The sequence below is a fragment of the Bos javanicus genome, chromosome 16 (genome assembly GCF_032452875.1).
Source record: "Bos javanicus breed banteng chromosome 16, ARS-OSU_banteng_1.0, whole genome shotgun sequence".
In the NCBI taxonomy this organism is placed as follows: Eukaryota; Metazoa; Chordata; class Mammalia; order Artiodactyla; family Bovidae; genus Bos; species Bos javanicus.
In genome coordinates, this window is record NC_083883.1 from 44,507,815 (window position 1) to 44,522,269 (window position 14,455).

The following is a 14,455-nucleotide window of genomic DNA, read 5'->3' on the forward strand; positions in this document are numbered from 1 at the left end:
GCTTTCCTACACTTTGAAAAGAGATAGTTGATCAACATGACTTTTTTTCCCCCTAGCTTTAAGTTTTGAACTCTCCTTTCTGTTGTCTTTATAAAGGTTTTTTTTTTTTTTTTAATGTGGCTTCACACCCTCTGGTATCTCCTGAATCTGAAACCCTGTTGCTTTTCTCCACTTGGCTTGTCTCAGCATTCATGTAGTCACCTCATCAGCAGTATTGTCGTGGGTGTTGTCTGTGGCTTGGGGTTTCACTCTCCTCATCTCCCTGTTTTCAAGGAAATTAAAAAATTATACTAATTCTACTACTATCTTCACTGCCTGCGTAGCTCAGTTGATTAAGAATCTGCCTGCAATGCAGAAGACCTGGGTTCAACTCCTGAGTCGGGAAGATTCCCTGGAGAAGGACATGGCTACCCACTCTAGTATTCTTGCCTGGGGAATGCCATGGACAGGGAAGCCTGGTGGGCTACACAGTCCATGGGGTTTCAAAGAGTCAGACACAGCTAACTGAGTGAGCACACACGTGCACAAAGGGGAGCGAGGCTATTGTTGATGTAAAGTGAGTAGTTGGAGTGGTCCCAGGTGGCCCTAGTGGTAAAGAACCTGCCTGCCAGCAGGGGACAGAAGAGACATGGGTTCGATCCCTGGGTCAGGAAGATCCCCTGGCGGAGGCCATGGCAACCCACTCCAGTATTCTTGCCTGGAGAATCCCATAGACAGAGGACCCTGGTGGGCAACAGTCCATGGGGTCGCAAGAGTCAGACACGACTTAGTGACGCACTTGAACTTGACTACTGTCTTCTTAGAATATGCTCACGGACTTTGACCAAATATTACTGATATTTAAGTACAGTGTTATTCTACTAATCCCCTAGAAACCTGTAATATCTGTAAAACTAGGAATGTAATATAAATTACTTTCTGAAGAAACTTCTATTACAGAACTTGTTTGAAATAAAGACTTAAACTAAAATTAAGATCTTAATGATGCTAAAGCTGAAACTCCAGTACTTTGGCCAACTCATATGAAGAGTTGACTCATTGGAAAAGACTCTGATGCTGGGAGGGATTGGGGGCAGGAGGAGAAGGGGACGCCAGAGGATGAGATGGCTGGATGGCATCACTGACTCGATGGACATGAGTCTGAGTGAACTCTGGGAGTTGGTGATGGACAGGGAGGCCTGGCATACTGTGATTCATGGGGTCGCAAAGAGTCGGACTCGACTGAGCGACTGAATTGAACTGAACCTATCTCAAAAGTGAATTACTGTGTAATTCCTTTATTTAGAAATATGTGATGACACATTTATATACACACATATCATGAGTATATACTAAACATATATACAATGTTATAGGTTTGAATTTTTCCTCAGGCTCAAAAGCAGTTGCTTTTCTTTTGGGAGTAATCTTTGGTAATGTCTTCATTTATTTTGATGTTTCTGGCCTGTTTAAGCTCTCAATTTCTCCTTGGTTCAATTTCTTAGAACTAAAAGGTAAATTGGGCAAACTTAAATTGGAAAAGACTCTGATGCTGGGAGGGATTGGGGGCAGGAGGAGAAGGGGACGACAGAGGATGAGATGGCTGGATGGCATCACCAACTCGATGGACGTGAGTTTGAGTGAACTCCAGGAGATGGTGATGGACAGGGAGGCCTGGCATGCTGCGATTCATGGGGTCGCAAAGAGTCAGACACGACTGAGTGACTAAACTGAACTGGAAAAAATAATTATTCATTTATTTGATTTTTGGCTTCATTGCTGCTTGGGCTTTTCTCTAGTTGCGGCAAGCAGGGGCTGCTCTCCCATTGGGGTGCGCAGGCTTCTCGTTGCAGTGGCCTTTCTGTTGGAGGGCATGGGCTCTAGAATGTGTGGGCTTCAGTAGTTGCAGCACATGGGCTCAGTAGTTGTGGCACACAGGCCTAGTTGCTCTGCCACATGTGGGATCTTCTCACATCAGGGATTGAACCCATGTCTCCAGCGTTTGTCATCAGATTCTTTATCACTGGGCCACCAGGGAAGATTTGGGCAAACTATTTGAAAGGCATGTTTAGAAATTTCATCCCACAGTATCTCCTTCTCTGCTTGTCCCTGTTCTTGCATAAAACATAAGCCAGAAATCAGGCCAGTGCCAGACCAGGTGGGGCCTCGGAGACTGCAGACCAGCAGTCCCTGCGTGACAGCAAGGGATAGGAGAGGAACTCAGTTGAATTTGGCCACCTGAGCTTAATGTTCATATTTGTATAGAGCATCATCTTTGAACCGAGAAAGGAAAGCACATGATGCACAGTGGGCCTCATTCTGAGACGGGAGGTATTTTTCATTTTGATCCAGAAAAGGAACTGCCAGCCCCCCGAGTGGTGACCATCCTGCCGATACTAGAATTCCCTCGTGTCACGCTCCTGGCAGAAGGGGGTTGGGCAGCTCACCGTTTGAAGCGCCCCTCCCTGCCCCCCAGTCTGACATGTCCTTGAGGTGGTTGTCACCTGGGCCCTTTGGGTGAGACATGGTGGGAAGAGACATATTTTGTTGCCTTTTTATTTATTGACTGATGATGTGGACCATTTTTAAAGTCTTTATTGAATTTGTTAACAATATTGCTTCTGTTTTATGTTTTGGTATTTTGGCCACAAGGCATGTGGGGTCTTGGTTCCCTGACCAGGGATGGAACCCACACCCCTTGCATTGGAAGGCGAAGTCTTAACCACTGGACCACCAGGGAAGTTCCTGTTGCATTAAATCTTTTCCTTTCTAGGAAAACAGAAATTCGTTCTCGTGTCCAGTTGTGTGGAAGGGTGAGAAGGAAGGAGAGTGTTACACACCTAACACTTCCCTTGGCCCCACAGGTCTGTGACGAGGAATGGCATCACTACGTCCTCAACGTGGAAATCCCCAGTGTGACCCTCTACGTGGACGGTGTCCCTCATGAGCCCTTCTCTGTCACTGAAGATTACCCACTTCATCCATCCAAGATCGAAACCCAGCTCGTGGTTGGGGCTTGCTGGCAAGGTAACGGTCACGGGTACTCCTTTTCCCCTCAGTCTCAGGAGCAATACTTTTTCTCTGCTGTGTTGATATTAACAGAAGCAGGCTCTTCTCAGTATTCTCATTCCTTGCTGTCCTGTCCTTTATCTTTTCATTCCTTTGCCTGGTGTTGCCTTTCTGGGGGCATTGCTGTGCAAGGCTTTGGGGCAGCTCTGTGATGCTCGCTGGAGGCAGTGAAGGATGGAAACACCCTTCCTGAGGGCCTGGGAGGGAGCGTTGTGCAGAGAGAGAGTGTGTTGAGGAACATGTTTATAAATTAATCTGTTAATTGGAAAGTTTACAAAAACACAGAAACAGCAGATGTGTGAGTTGCTCTGGCCCAGAGGGCACATCAGAGTGTTTGTGCTTGGTAGCCTGGTAGAAGCACTTCAGTGAGGACTGGAGAAGAGTCTGTGGGCGTCTCTGCCGAAAGACCGAGATGGGATGTGATGACAATCACCAGCAAGACAGTACAGCTTATTCTTGTTTTCTAAGTGGCAGGCTGTGTGCTTATGGCTTAACATACATTATCTCATTAATTCTAAGTGATACGTCTGTGGGGCAGAAGCTCTTTTTATCCCTATTTCACAGCTGAAAAACTGAGATGAAGAAAAGAAGCAAGCCGTGTTAATCAGCTGATCACATGGCGCTAGGGTTTGAACCCCTGGAGCTGGTGCACTCAGGCCGGGGTCTCTGATCCACCGAATGAAGAGTGTTAATGTTTTCTGTGCCATGGATTCCTCTGGTAGTCTGGGAAGCCTGAGGATCCCTTCTTAGAAGGATAATTTCTTATGACCCTATAAAATAAAATACATAGGATTTCAAAGGTGACCAATTAGATTGAAGTACATACAGTTATGCAAGTGCTAAAAGCCCTTATTTGTGAAATAGTAACATTTGCGCCACTCTTCACATGTGAAGATCAGGCACATCTGTTAACTGCTGTGAGTCAGAATAGCAAGGGGCTTTGTAACAATGCTTGTCGATGCAATGGGACATGATTTCTATTTGCAAAGTCACGGTTTCTTCCAATATTCTTGTCATTTGTAGCTGACATTTATAAGGAAAGGGAAAACTAAATATTAGAAGTTAGTGAAAATAAGCATGTGATCTTTCCCACCCAAGTTGACAGGTCTCCTGGTCTGCCGTTGAGGTTCATGGGGTCCCGCCTCCAACCCTTGCCCTTGACTCTGTTGTGTGACTGCAGGGTGTCATCATCACATGTACCTGCTAAATCAGCCTTCCTTTTCCTTCTCTGTGGAAGTGTTGTACCTGGAGTTAGACTAGAAATTTATGAAAGAGCCTAATTTCCAAGACATCATTTGAGCAAACTCTGGGAGACGGTGAAGGACAGGGAAACCTGGCATGCTGCAGGCCGTGGGGTTGCAGAGTCCAACACGACTGAGCAACTGAACAACAACAGTTTCCAAGACAGTTTTGCTGCTTTTAGGAGGATTGAATTTCATAATCTTCCTGCAGATCCTTTCAAATGAAAAGGAATACGACAGTATTCACAGTGAACTTCTTCAGTGAATTCCCAGATTTAATTCTGGTGACAGTCGGTTGTAAGAAATGAGAACGTGAGACCAAGGAGTGAGGAATAAATTATTGGGCATATCGGAAGTTTTTCTTATTCTTAAAATTTCAGTTCATATTAGCTTCCACAATTTCTCAGTAAAGACTTGAATAAGAATACAAGAGCCAACCTAAGTGTTATTTTGTATTCTGAGAACTTTGTTGCATGGGTTAAAATAAGCCCTCACATTCCAGTCTGCCTTCCTGTTCGTGTCCTGGTGCCTCTGCTGTCAGATGGCCGTCACTTTCACCCTCTCTCATCTCTTTCTACCTCAGCCCTCTCGGCATCCTCAGCCAGAAAAATCTCCCTAGATCTCCAAACCAAACACAAGTTTTTAGAAATTGTAGTTAACAGGAAAAAAGATCTCCTTTCTTCCTTTCAGGGGATTTGAGATCCCTTTCTTTTCAAATTCACTATGGGGAACTCAGGCTTTAGGCCCCCTCATTGCATCAGCAGAAACATCAGTTCTTACTGTGGGTTGTGAAGACAGAGGATCTATGTGGGCCCCAGGGCTCACCTGTGTGTTTAGGGGACGGAGGAGCTGTGTGGACCCCAGGGCTCACCTGTGCACACCTGGTCTGGAGCCCACTCATCTGCAGCTAAAGCTAAAGGTGGAGAGGCCTGTTCTGCAAGATGGGGCGGACACAGGGAAGCAGTCTTGAAAGTGGAGACTCTGTCCTCTTATTGGGTGGGTGTATGCCTGGACCCAGAACACTGGTGGGGACAGCAGCTGCTGTCCCTGAGCCGTCACTGATTGAGTATGTTTCTCTGGGTTAAGTTCCCTAATCTCTGACTCCCTTCCTGTTCAGAAAAACTGGTTAAAAATGCCTTCCTTCCTCTGTCCCTTGGAAGTCAAAGTCTCAACCAATTATGTACTCCTTTTGAGCCTTCAAAAGTTATACACATTCACTACATAGCACCCTTTGGATGCTGATGTGTGTGTCCCCATCAGGAAGGCTGGCGCTGTGGTCCAGGAGGGCTGCCATTTGCATGGGGTCCGTCTCTGCCACCAACGTCAGCCACCATCTGGCTGGGTCCTGCCTGGGCAGGTTGAGGAGATCAGTGAATTGAGCACACGGCTTTCACTCCGTCTTATTTTGAATCCAACTTGTGTTTTGGCAAGGAGGCTGTAGGAAGGCAAAATAAAAGACTGGAAAAAGTTGAACAACATGGTCCTACTGGATAGCCCAGAGAACTATATTCAATATTCTCTGATCAACCATAATGGAAAAGAATATGAAAAAGGGTGTGTGTGTGTGTGTGTGTGTGTGTAACTGAATCACATTGCTGAACAACAGAGATTAACTTCGTAAATCAACTACAATTAAACTTTTTTTTAAAAGGATGGGAAGAAGCATTGGGGTGGTAAAAGGTGATGATGTACAAGCTTCATCCAGGTGGAGTGTGTCAAGAGGGATGAGAGGCGAAGTGTTCTCTTTGGGTTTGGTAACTTTTCGAAACTAATTTTCAAGGTCCAGTTCTGAAGAGCCTAACCTCTTGGTCCTTTTATATTGTCTGTCTTGCTTTTCTACAGAGTATTCAGGAGTTGAAAGTGACAATGAAACTGAGCCTGTGCCTCTGGCCTCCGCAGGTCCCTGGACTCTTGCCTACGGTTCACTATTGTGTTTCATTTAAAGACAAGACCTCCATTCATTGCCCATTCCGCATGCGACACCCCAGTTGCATTTGGGTCCCAGACACTGTCTTGAGCTGCTGCTTTGCCTTATGCTACCCCATTGCATCATGGGATTTCCTTTTTCTGCCCGTGCTGATCCCAGCTGAAGTGAGAGCAAATGACTCATTCATGCGAGGCACTAATGGGAGTTTCTTTTACCCCCTTCATCAAATCTCACCCCATCCCACTGCCTGAGACACCTTGCTGAAATCTCACAGGCTACCTCCTGCTGCTTGTGTGTCTGAACCACCAGACAGGAAAAGACTCGTGTCTAGATATTCTGTCCTGCCCGATAATAAATTCTAAATAATGTTTCTTAGAGATCTCAATCCCTAACAGTGATGTTGCGTGTAATGTCCTTGTCAGGATTGAGACGTGCTGCTGACAGTCAGGCTCTTCTCCTTCAGTGTAGGAACAGGGTTTACTACCTCCTGATATTGGCTCTTTGTGACAGCCTGTCAAGGGCCACTTTCTGGCTTTTTCTTATAACATCTTCACTCTCCTCAGCTGTCCTCAGTAGTTGGAGACAGGCATGCTGTGAGTCAATGAAACAGCCATCTGAGTGGCCTTGATACTAGGCTTCTAAGTGCAGGATGGGGTTTTAACACTCATCTTTCTACTCCTGCTTGTGTATGTTCATCCCCGAGTTTGTATGTATTCTGGGAATATGCTCAGTTAGAAAAAAGCAACCTAAGGGGAATTCCCTTTTCGTCCAGTGGTCAGGACCCAGCGCTTTCACTTCAGGGGCCCAGGTGTGATTCCTGGTCAGGGAACTAAGATCCTGCATCCACATGGTCCAGCCAAAAATAAATAAATTTTAAAAAGGCAGCCCAGCATCTGATCCAGCTGACTGAGAAGGCAGTGGTTGAAGAGACTAGCACCAGTAAGATGTCACTTGCGTGCCATGGTGACCAGTGCAGCATGGACCACCCTTACTGGGGAGTGGCCCACAATCATGGGACCTCTGGGCTTCTGGTGAGGGAAACATCACCACCAGCTCCTCTCTTCTCCGGGCCACATGCATGATCATAAACCATTTAATTTCCTCATTGTGCTTCCATGTCAGCTGCAAGGCTAACAGGATCTGATAGGAACTAACCCGCATGTCCACCCATCAAGCCACCACCACCGGTAACACCACATTGAAAAGTGAGATGGGAGGCCCAGGCTGCCCCCACAATTTCTGCTTTCCCTCCCCCATGTTCCACAGGTGGTGACCTGCGCATGACCCAGTTTTTCCGAGGTAATCTGGCTGGCCTGACCATCCGTTCTGGGAAGCTCACAGATAAGAAGGTGATTGACTGTCTGTATACCTGCAAAGAGGGGCTAGACCTGCACACCCCCGAAGACAATGGCAGAGGTGTCAAGGTAACACAGGCACCCCCCTGCCTGGCACCCCACTCCCCTGCACCCACACCTTCTTTGACCTCAAGTGTAAAGGCCACTGGCACAAGGGTTGATCTGTTTTTACTCTTCACACCTCTGGCACCACACCCTAACTCTCCAGCTCTTTGGGCCCCTGCTCCCCAGTTGTCCCATAGTCTACTTCCATCCTGACACTGACTGGGCACTAGGCCCCACAGCCCACCAGACGTCTGCTCCTCAGCTGCCAGACAAGCTTCCAGGCCCCTGGTACCCACACTTCCATCCAGCTTGGCTGCAAGTCCAGGGTTCCCAAAACCCCTCCCCCTTTTCAGTTTCAATAATTTGCAGAACTGCTCAGAAAACCCCACAAAACACTTTACTTACAGTTACTGGTTTATTGTAAGGGATGCAACTCAGGAACAAGCAGGTGGAAGAGATGCTCAGGGCCTGGGGTGAGGGGAGTGCACAGGGCTTCCACCCCCAACCCCCCAGCACCTTGCTGTGTCTGCAAACCCAGTTCTCCAGACCCTGTTGTTTGGGGGTTTTGTAGAGATTCCATTATATAAGCATGATGGATCAAATCATTAACCACTGTGATCAATTAACACAGTCTCCAGCCTTTCTCCCTTCAAGGGTAGGACTGAAGGTCCACTCTCACCACACGGTTTGTTTCTCTAGCAACCAGTCCCTATCCAGAAACTATCTAGGGCTCCACCAAGAGTCACCTCATTAAGGTAAACTCTGGGGTGGTTGAAAGGGGCTTAATCAGGAATAACAAAAGATGCTCCTATCCCTCAAGAAAGTCCAAGGGTTTTAGGAGGTCCGTGCCAGAAACCAGGGACAAAGACCAGACATTCTTTTTCTTCTTAATATCACAGATCTGTTTGCGCCTTTGATATTTACTGTCGTATCATAGGGTCATGGTCACTGGAATTCTACAAGCTTTTCTTTTCCTAAGTCACCAGTTCACATCAATCCCAAGCTAATTCTCTTTGTCAGCGCGTTCATGGTTTCACCTCCTTGCAGACAACCTTACTCCTCTCCTGTCTGTTTTGGTGCCATTTCAGATCCAGGCCAACCCTAGTCAGTCGACGTTGACCTTGGAGGGAGAGGACGTAGGGGAGCTTGATAAGGCCATGCAGCATGTTTCCTACCTTAATTCACGACAGTTCCCCACCCCAGGGATCCGAAGACTCAAAATCACCAGCACGGTCAAGTAGGTGCTGATTTGTTAGCAGTAAATCTTGTCTGTCTTTGCCCAGTGATCCTTGAGAAGAAAACATGTGCATTTAAGTTTTTTAGGACAAACCAGCCTCCCTTCTGTAAGCTTATGGTCACTTGTTTCCAGAAACTTTGAGTGATGTTTGGAAGCACATTCTGGGAGTGGCCAGCGTCTTGTTCCCTAGGTGGTTGTGGAATCCTGCCTGTGCCACCTCCGAGCACCCTTGTGTGGCCTGCAGTGTGTGTGTGTGTGTGTGTGTGTGTGTGTTGTGCTCAGTCACGTCCAACTCTTTGCAACCCCATGGACTGTGGCCTGCCAGGCTCCTCTGTCCATTGGATTCTCCAGGCAAGAATACTGGATGACCCTATGACATTTCCTCCTCTGGGAGTATAGCCTGAGAAGTCATCTTTTCAAGCCCTGACCCTCCCCTCCCCTTCCTTGTTGACAGGTGTTTTAACGAGGCCACCTGCATCTCCATCCCCCCAGTGGACGGCTACGTAATGGTTTTGCAGCCAGAAGAGCCCAAGATCAGTCTGAGCGGCATCCACCATTTTGCTCGAGCGGCTTCCGAATTTGAAAGCTCGGAGGGGGTTTTCCTCTTCCCCGAGCTTCGGATCATCAGCACCATCACGAGAGAAGTGGAACCCGAAGGGGAAGGGGATGAGGACCCGACAGGTGATAGCCCAGAACAGTCGCCCCTGCCTCAGCTCTTAACTGTGCAGCTGAAACCCACTGCGGCTGCCAGGGAAAAATCCCTGCCCTTTTCCTCTGTGGTTTTGGAAACTTGAATGTTTCTGTGCTGTTTTGGATTTGCTTCTAAAATGTGACTGTGGGCTGGAGCTCCTTCTGATCTTTGGAAACCCACTTATTGGGGGAGGGGGTGGTTCTTTGATCTTTTCCCAGCTTGACATCAGAGTCAGATAGATCTTGGCAGTTGAGAGGATGGAGACCAGGGCAGGGGATGCAGTTGGGGGATGCTCCTGCTGGCTGGCAGTCCCAGCAGGACAGACCGCCCCCCATTCTCAGACCTTCTCTCTATTCATTCAGTCCTCCTTAGACGCATAAAACACCCCCAGTTCTTGAAAGTGACTGTCCCATACCTCCATCCATGGTCTCTAAAAGGGCTCTGTGAGTTTGAGGATGAGCAGGCAGGCCGTTGCTGTGACCTCCTCTCCAGGCTCCACGGCCTCTGCTATTTCCGGTTGGGCTATTTTCGCAGTTCAAGAGTCACTGGTGTCAGAGGAGATCGTGCACGACCTGGACACCTGTGAGGTCACAGTGGAGGGAGAAGAACTGAATGGAGAGCAGGAGAGCCTGGAGGTGGACGCGGCCCGCCTGCAGCAGAAGGGCATTGAAATGAGCAGCTCTGACATGGGCGTGGTCTTCACAGGTGGGAAGAGTGACAGCTCGGACCTGTCTTCCCAGCTCAAAACCTGGAGGGAGCCCTAGATGGGGCAGGAAGGGAGAGTGTTGACTGGGCCGAGCGGTGGCTGCCAGCTTCCAGATGGGGAGGGGAAGGCAGCTCTGCCTGGTGCCCCATCCCCATAAAGGGTGGATGTCTGGGCACGTTACAGCACACGCCCTTCAGGAGGGGGAGATACCCCGCAGTTGGACAGCCAGGCATGGCTGAGTGCCTTGGGAACCACCTGCGTTTGCCTGCAGCCTGTGTTCCTAACTCCACACTGCTGTCTCCTCCTCGCCCGCAGGTGTTGACACCATGGCCAGCTATGAGGAGATCTTACACCTCCTGCGCTATCGGAACTGGCACACCAGGTCCTTGCTTGACCGCAAGTTCAAGCTTGTCTGCTCTGAGCTGAATGGTCGTTATGTCAGCAACGAGTTCCAGGTGGAGGTGAGAGCCGGCCTCTGCAGAGAAAGGCCAGCGGCATGGTGAATGAGCACCCACTTACGACCCTGATGTTTGCAAATGCTGATTTCCAGGGCATTTGTAGTGGTCACTGTTGGGGTTCATCGGGGTGGGTCACCTTTTCCAACTGGGGGTACTGCTTCAGGCTAGACCTACACAGGTTTAGGGTGACAGGTTGTACTTGGGGTGAGCTGGGATCCGGCACGGTGCCCTTTTCACAGGTTCCCTCAGCCTGGGACTTGGAGGGGCCTTGGAGGGAGGTGGTCAGGATTGAGTGGCGGTTGATACCTTGGGCTGAGGAGCAAGGGTGTGTCTTGAAATCTGACATTGCTTTCTAAGGAGCAGTGCCCGGAGGTTCTCTGCAGAGGCCTGGCCCTGCTAGGAGTGAATGCTCTGCCCAGGGCAGGACTGCGTTGCGAGGAACGTGGTCATGGTGACTCTGGCCCAGGTGGCCAGGGGGCACGTGGCCACTCTGACATGTCTAGTGTCACTCAGAGCTTCTGTGCCCCAGAGGAGTGAACCAGAAGTTATTCTCAGCAGTTGAGCACTTGCACTGTGACCCCACAGCCCCAGAATTAGACTCACAAGGCTGAAGAGTCCACGAGGGTGTTCTTTGAGCCAAGGGTAGCAGATTTGAAAGAAAGAAAGCCTATGATTTGTGCTCTTTCGTGTGGCTGTGATTTTGAGAAAAGAGGGACATGGTCTGTGCCCAGGCTTCTCAGATGACCCAAGGTAAAGGGCCACTGGTGGTGCTAGGCCTTCTCCTCCAGTCTGCTGTGGATGAATTATTTTATTAGGCACAATAAAAATGAGTTATTACAAGAGCAGGCTTTTTCTTGGCTGTGTGACAACATCAGATCATTACAACACCCTCCTTGGCTTCTTCTGTCCTTTTCTCCGCCCACCAGCACCTATCCAGGGCCCACTTTGGTGGTGCTGGTCAAGTGCATATCCATTCCCCACACACATCCGGGCTGCCTTTCCATTTCTGCAGGTGAATGTCATCCACACAGCCAACCCCATGGAGCACGCCAGCCACATAGCTGCCCAGCCGCAGTTTGTCCACCCCGAGCACCGCTCCTTCATTGACCTCTCGGGTCACAACCTGGCCAACCCCCACCCGTTTGCAGGTAGGACTGTGCTGCTGCTGCTGCTAAGTTGCTTCAGTCGTGTCTGACTCTGTGCGACCCCATAGATGGCAGCCCACCAGGCTCCCCCGTCCCTGGAATTCTCCAGGCAAGAACACTGGAGTGGGTTGCCATTTCCTTCTCCAGTGCACGAAAGTGAAAAGTGAAAGTGAAGTCGTGTCTGACTCTTAGTGACCCCATGGATTGCAGCCCACCAGGCTCCTCCGTCCATGGGATTTTCCAGGCAAGAGTACTGGAGTGGGGTGCCATTGCCTTCTCCTGCCCCAACTCCTGCTGTGAGCTCAGCACCCGCTTCCCCCTGGCTCAGAACAGCCACTGGCCAGCCCAGCTTTTATTCCCCATCACACAAGGAAACTGGAGCAAAGACAAGGCAGCAAGGGGTCAAACCCCTGCACTGAGCCTTTTCTCAGAGATCTGTCTGTTTTCTGGGGGCTGATGGAGCCAGCAGTAGGGAGGCCCAGGGCACACAGGCCGAGGACAGGTCCTGTCATCACAGCCGTCCTGTCTCCTCTCGCCCCAGTTGTGCCCAGCACGGCCACCGTCGTCATCGTGGTGTGCGTCAGCTTTCTGGTTTTCATGATCATCCTGGGGGTGTTCCGGATCCGGGCTGCACACCAGAGAACCATGCGGGACCAGGACACCGGGAAAGAGAATGAAATGGACTGGGATGACTCCGCCCTGACCATCACCGTGAACCCCATGGAGGTAGGTGTGGAGCCCCTGGGAGGCTCATCCACCCCACCCCACCCCCACCCCCACCACCGACGTTCCTGTGCTTCGTGTGGTCCTTACCACGACCCTGCAATTAAAGTGAGGCCTATGGGGCCTGATACAGGGTCCTGGTCACACTGTGGGTGGTGACCAGAGCTTTGTTTCCCTTTGTCTGTGGTGAGGCTTCTTCCAGCCTAGTCCAGCCTCTCTGGCTGGATTCAGCACCCGGTCAGTTGGGTTGTCCCTTTGTCAGACATACGAGGACCAGCATAGCAGTGAGGAGGAAGAGGAGGAGGAGGAAGAGGAGAGTGAGGATGGGGACGAGGAGGACGACATCACCAGTGCTGAGTCGGAGAGCAGTGAGGAGGACGAGGGGGAGCACGGGGACCCGCAGACCGCGAACCGGCAGCAGCAGCTGGAGTGGGACGACTCCACCCTCAGCTACTGAGCGCACCCCCCCCCCACCAGCCCCCACCACCCCGTCTTCCTTCCTGCTTCCGGAGACTCTGCTGCCATCGCTGCCCACCCCCAGGGTCCATGATGTACAAAGTCATTCTGGCCAGTAGGTCTGCAGACCCTCCCCACCGCCAGTCTCTGCCCTGCTTGGTGTGTAGGCCCGTAGGCTCCCTCCCCTGCCACCCCCCTTCCTCCCGTTCGCCGGGATCGCTCTTAAGTTATGTGAGGAGCTGACGCTCGCTCAACTCCAGAAAAGCTGCAGTGACTGGACTCCTTGACAAAGGGTTAGAATTGCTCACTCCCACCTGGTAATCCTTTCTTCTTTTTTTTAAAGTTTTTATTTTTCCACACTAGTGCATGTATAAAATGGCAGAATGGGGCTAATATGTAGATGATAAACTGACTTTTTAATATTTTGTAAATAAATTGGGATTCCTCGTGTCTTTTGTGCTAGTGTAACCCAGGGCTGGATGCAAAGTGAAGTGGAGACACTGAGTGTGGGAGGGACCGAGACCCCCAGGACCCCCACCTCCCACCCCCACCCAGGATGAGGAGAGACAGGCACAAAACTGTGCTGCTTGGCAGGAGGGGACCGGGCCAGGGACCCCTCTTCAGAGGCTGGAAAAGGTCAGGTCTTTTCTTTGGGATTCTACCCATTTCTGATTTGGCATAGGGCTGAGGGGAGCTGGGGTCCCTGGCTGTGTGTACTCGCTTCTCCAAGGACCAGCAGCTCCTCACAGAGGTGCAGCTTTGGGGTCCGTACCAAATACATGTAGTTTTCCTTGCTGGTGAGAGTGCATGTTGACCGTCCAGATGGTGCAGACCCTCTAACCACTTGGTTTGGAGACAGCAACAGGCCTAGGGGAATCCATACTCAGAACCTTGCTGAAATGACGCCCAGGGGCCGGAGGGCAGCACTCCATTCCCAAGCAACTGCTGTTTCCCCTCCTCCCAGAGCCCGCCCCAGGGATACAACCCACGCCCAGTAGGTGGTGGAAGGAGAGAACAGCAGTCAGGAGCTAAAACCCTACAGCACTTGGTTTTTAATGTACATGTAAAATTTTAGATTTCTAAAACCGGGGGAAAATAATTTTGAACACTACGCTGTGATCATAACCGCTAGTCTCGAGGACACTGCCAGCTGTCCCGTGTCATGTGTGGCCACCCCTCCATGTACTGTCACCGTAGCTGCTCTGTTTAGACCGTGGGTAGATGCTCATGCGGAGACAGGACCGTTCTCGCGCTGTCTGTAGCGGCCGTGGTATCACTTTTCAGATGTGTATATTGACAATAGGTCAGAAAGTGTATACATACAATAAAGTCTGGTTCTAACTCCAGCGGGAGAGCGGTTTTTTTTTGGTCTCATTTTCATTTGAATCCTACATTCCCTTGGTTTCTTTCTGAGCCAAGAACA

The 14,455-nt window shown here is 50.0% G+C and overlaps 1 protein-coding gene across 6 annotated transcripts in view; it reads left to right on the top strand.

The window, feature by feature from the left end:
• Positions 1-14,378, top strand: part of CLSTN1 (calsyntenin 1) — a 76,104-nt gene extending 61,726 nt beyond the window's left edge. For 2 of the 6 annotated variants that reach the window (XM_061382808.1, XM_061382810.1), the window contains 10 exons: positions 2,844-3,006; positions 6,132-6,209; positions 7,483-7,640; positions 8,705-8,853; positions 9,308-9,534; positions 10,079-10,249; positions 10,566-10,711; positions 11,721-11,856; positions 12,395-12,579; positions 12,839-14,378. In XM_061382808.1, the coding sequence (XP_061238792.1) occupies positions 2,844-3,006; positions 6,132-6,209; positions 7,483-7,640; positions 8,705-8,853; positions 9,308-9,534; positions 10,079-10,249; positions 10,566-10,711; positions 11,721-11,856; positions 12,395-12,579; positions 12,839-13,033 (1,608 nt within the window). In that variant the 3' untranslated portion in view covers positions 13,034-14,378. The remainder of the gene's footprint in view (positions 1-2,843; positions 3,007-6,131; positions 6,210-7,482; positions 7,641-8,704; positions 8,854-9,307; positions 9,535-10,078; positions 10,250-10,565; positions 10,712-11,720; positions 11,857-12,394; positions 12,580-12,838) is intronic. The other 4 variants (XM_061382809.1, XM_061382811.1, XM_061382813.1 and 1 more) reach the window with 2 other exon arrangements.
• Positions 14,379-14,455: the final 77 nt, after the last annotated feature.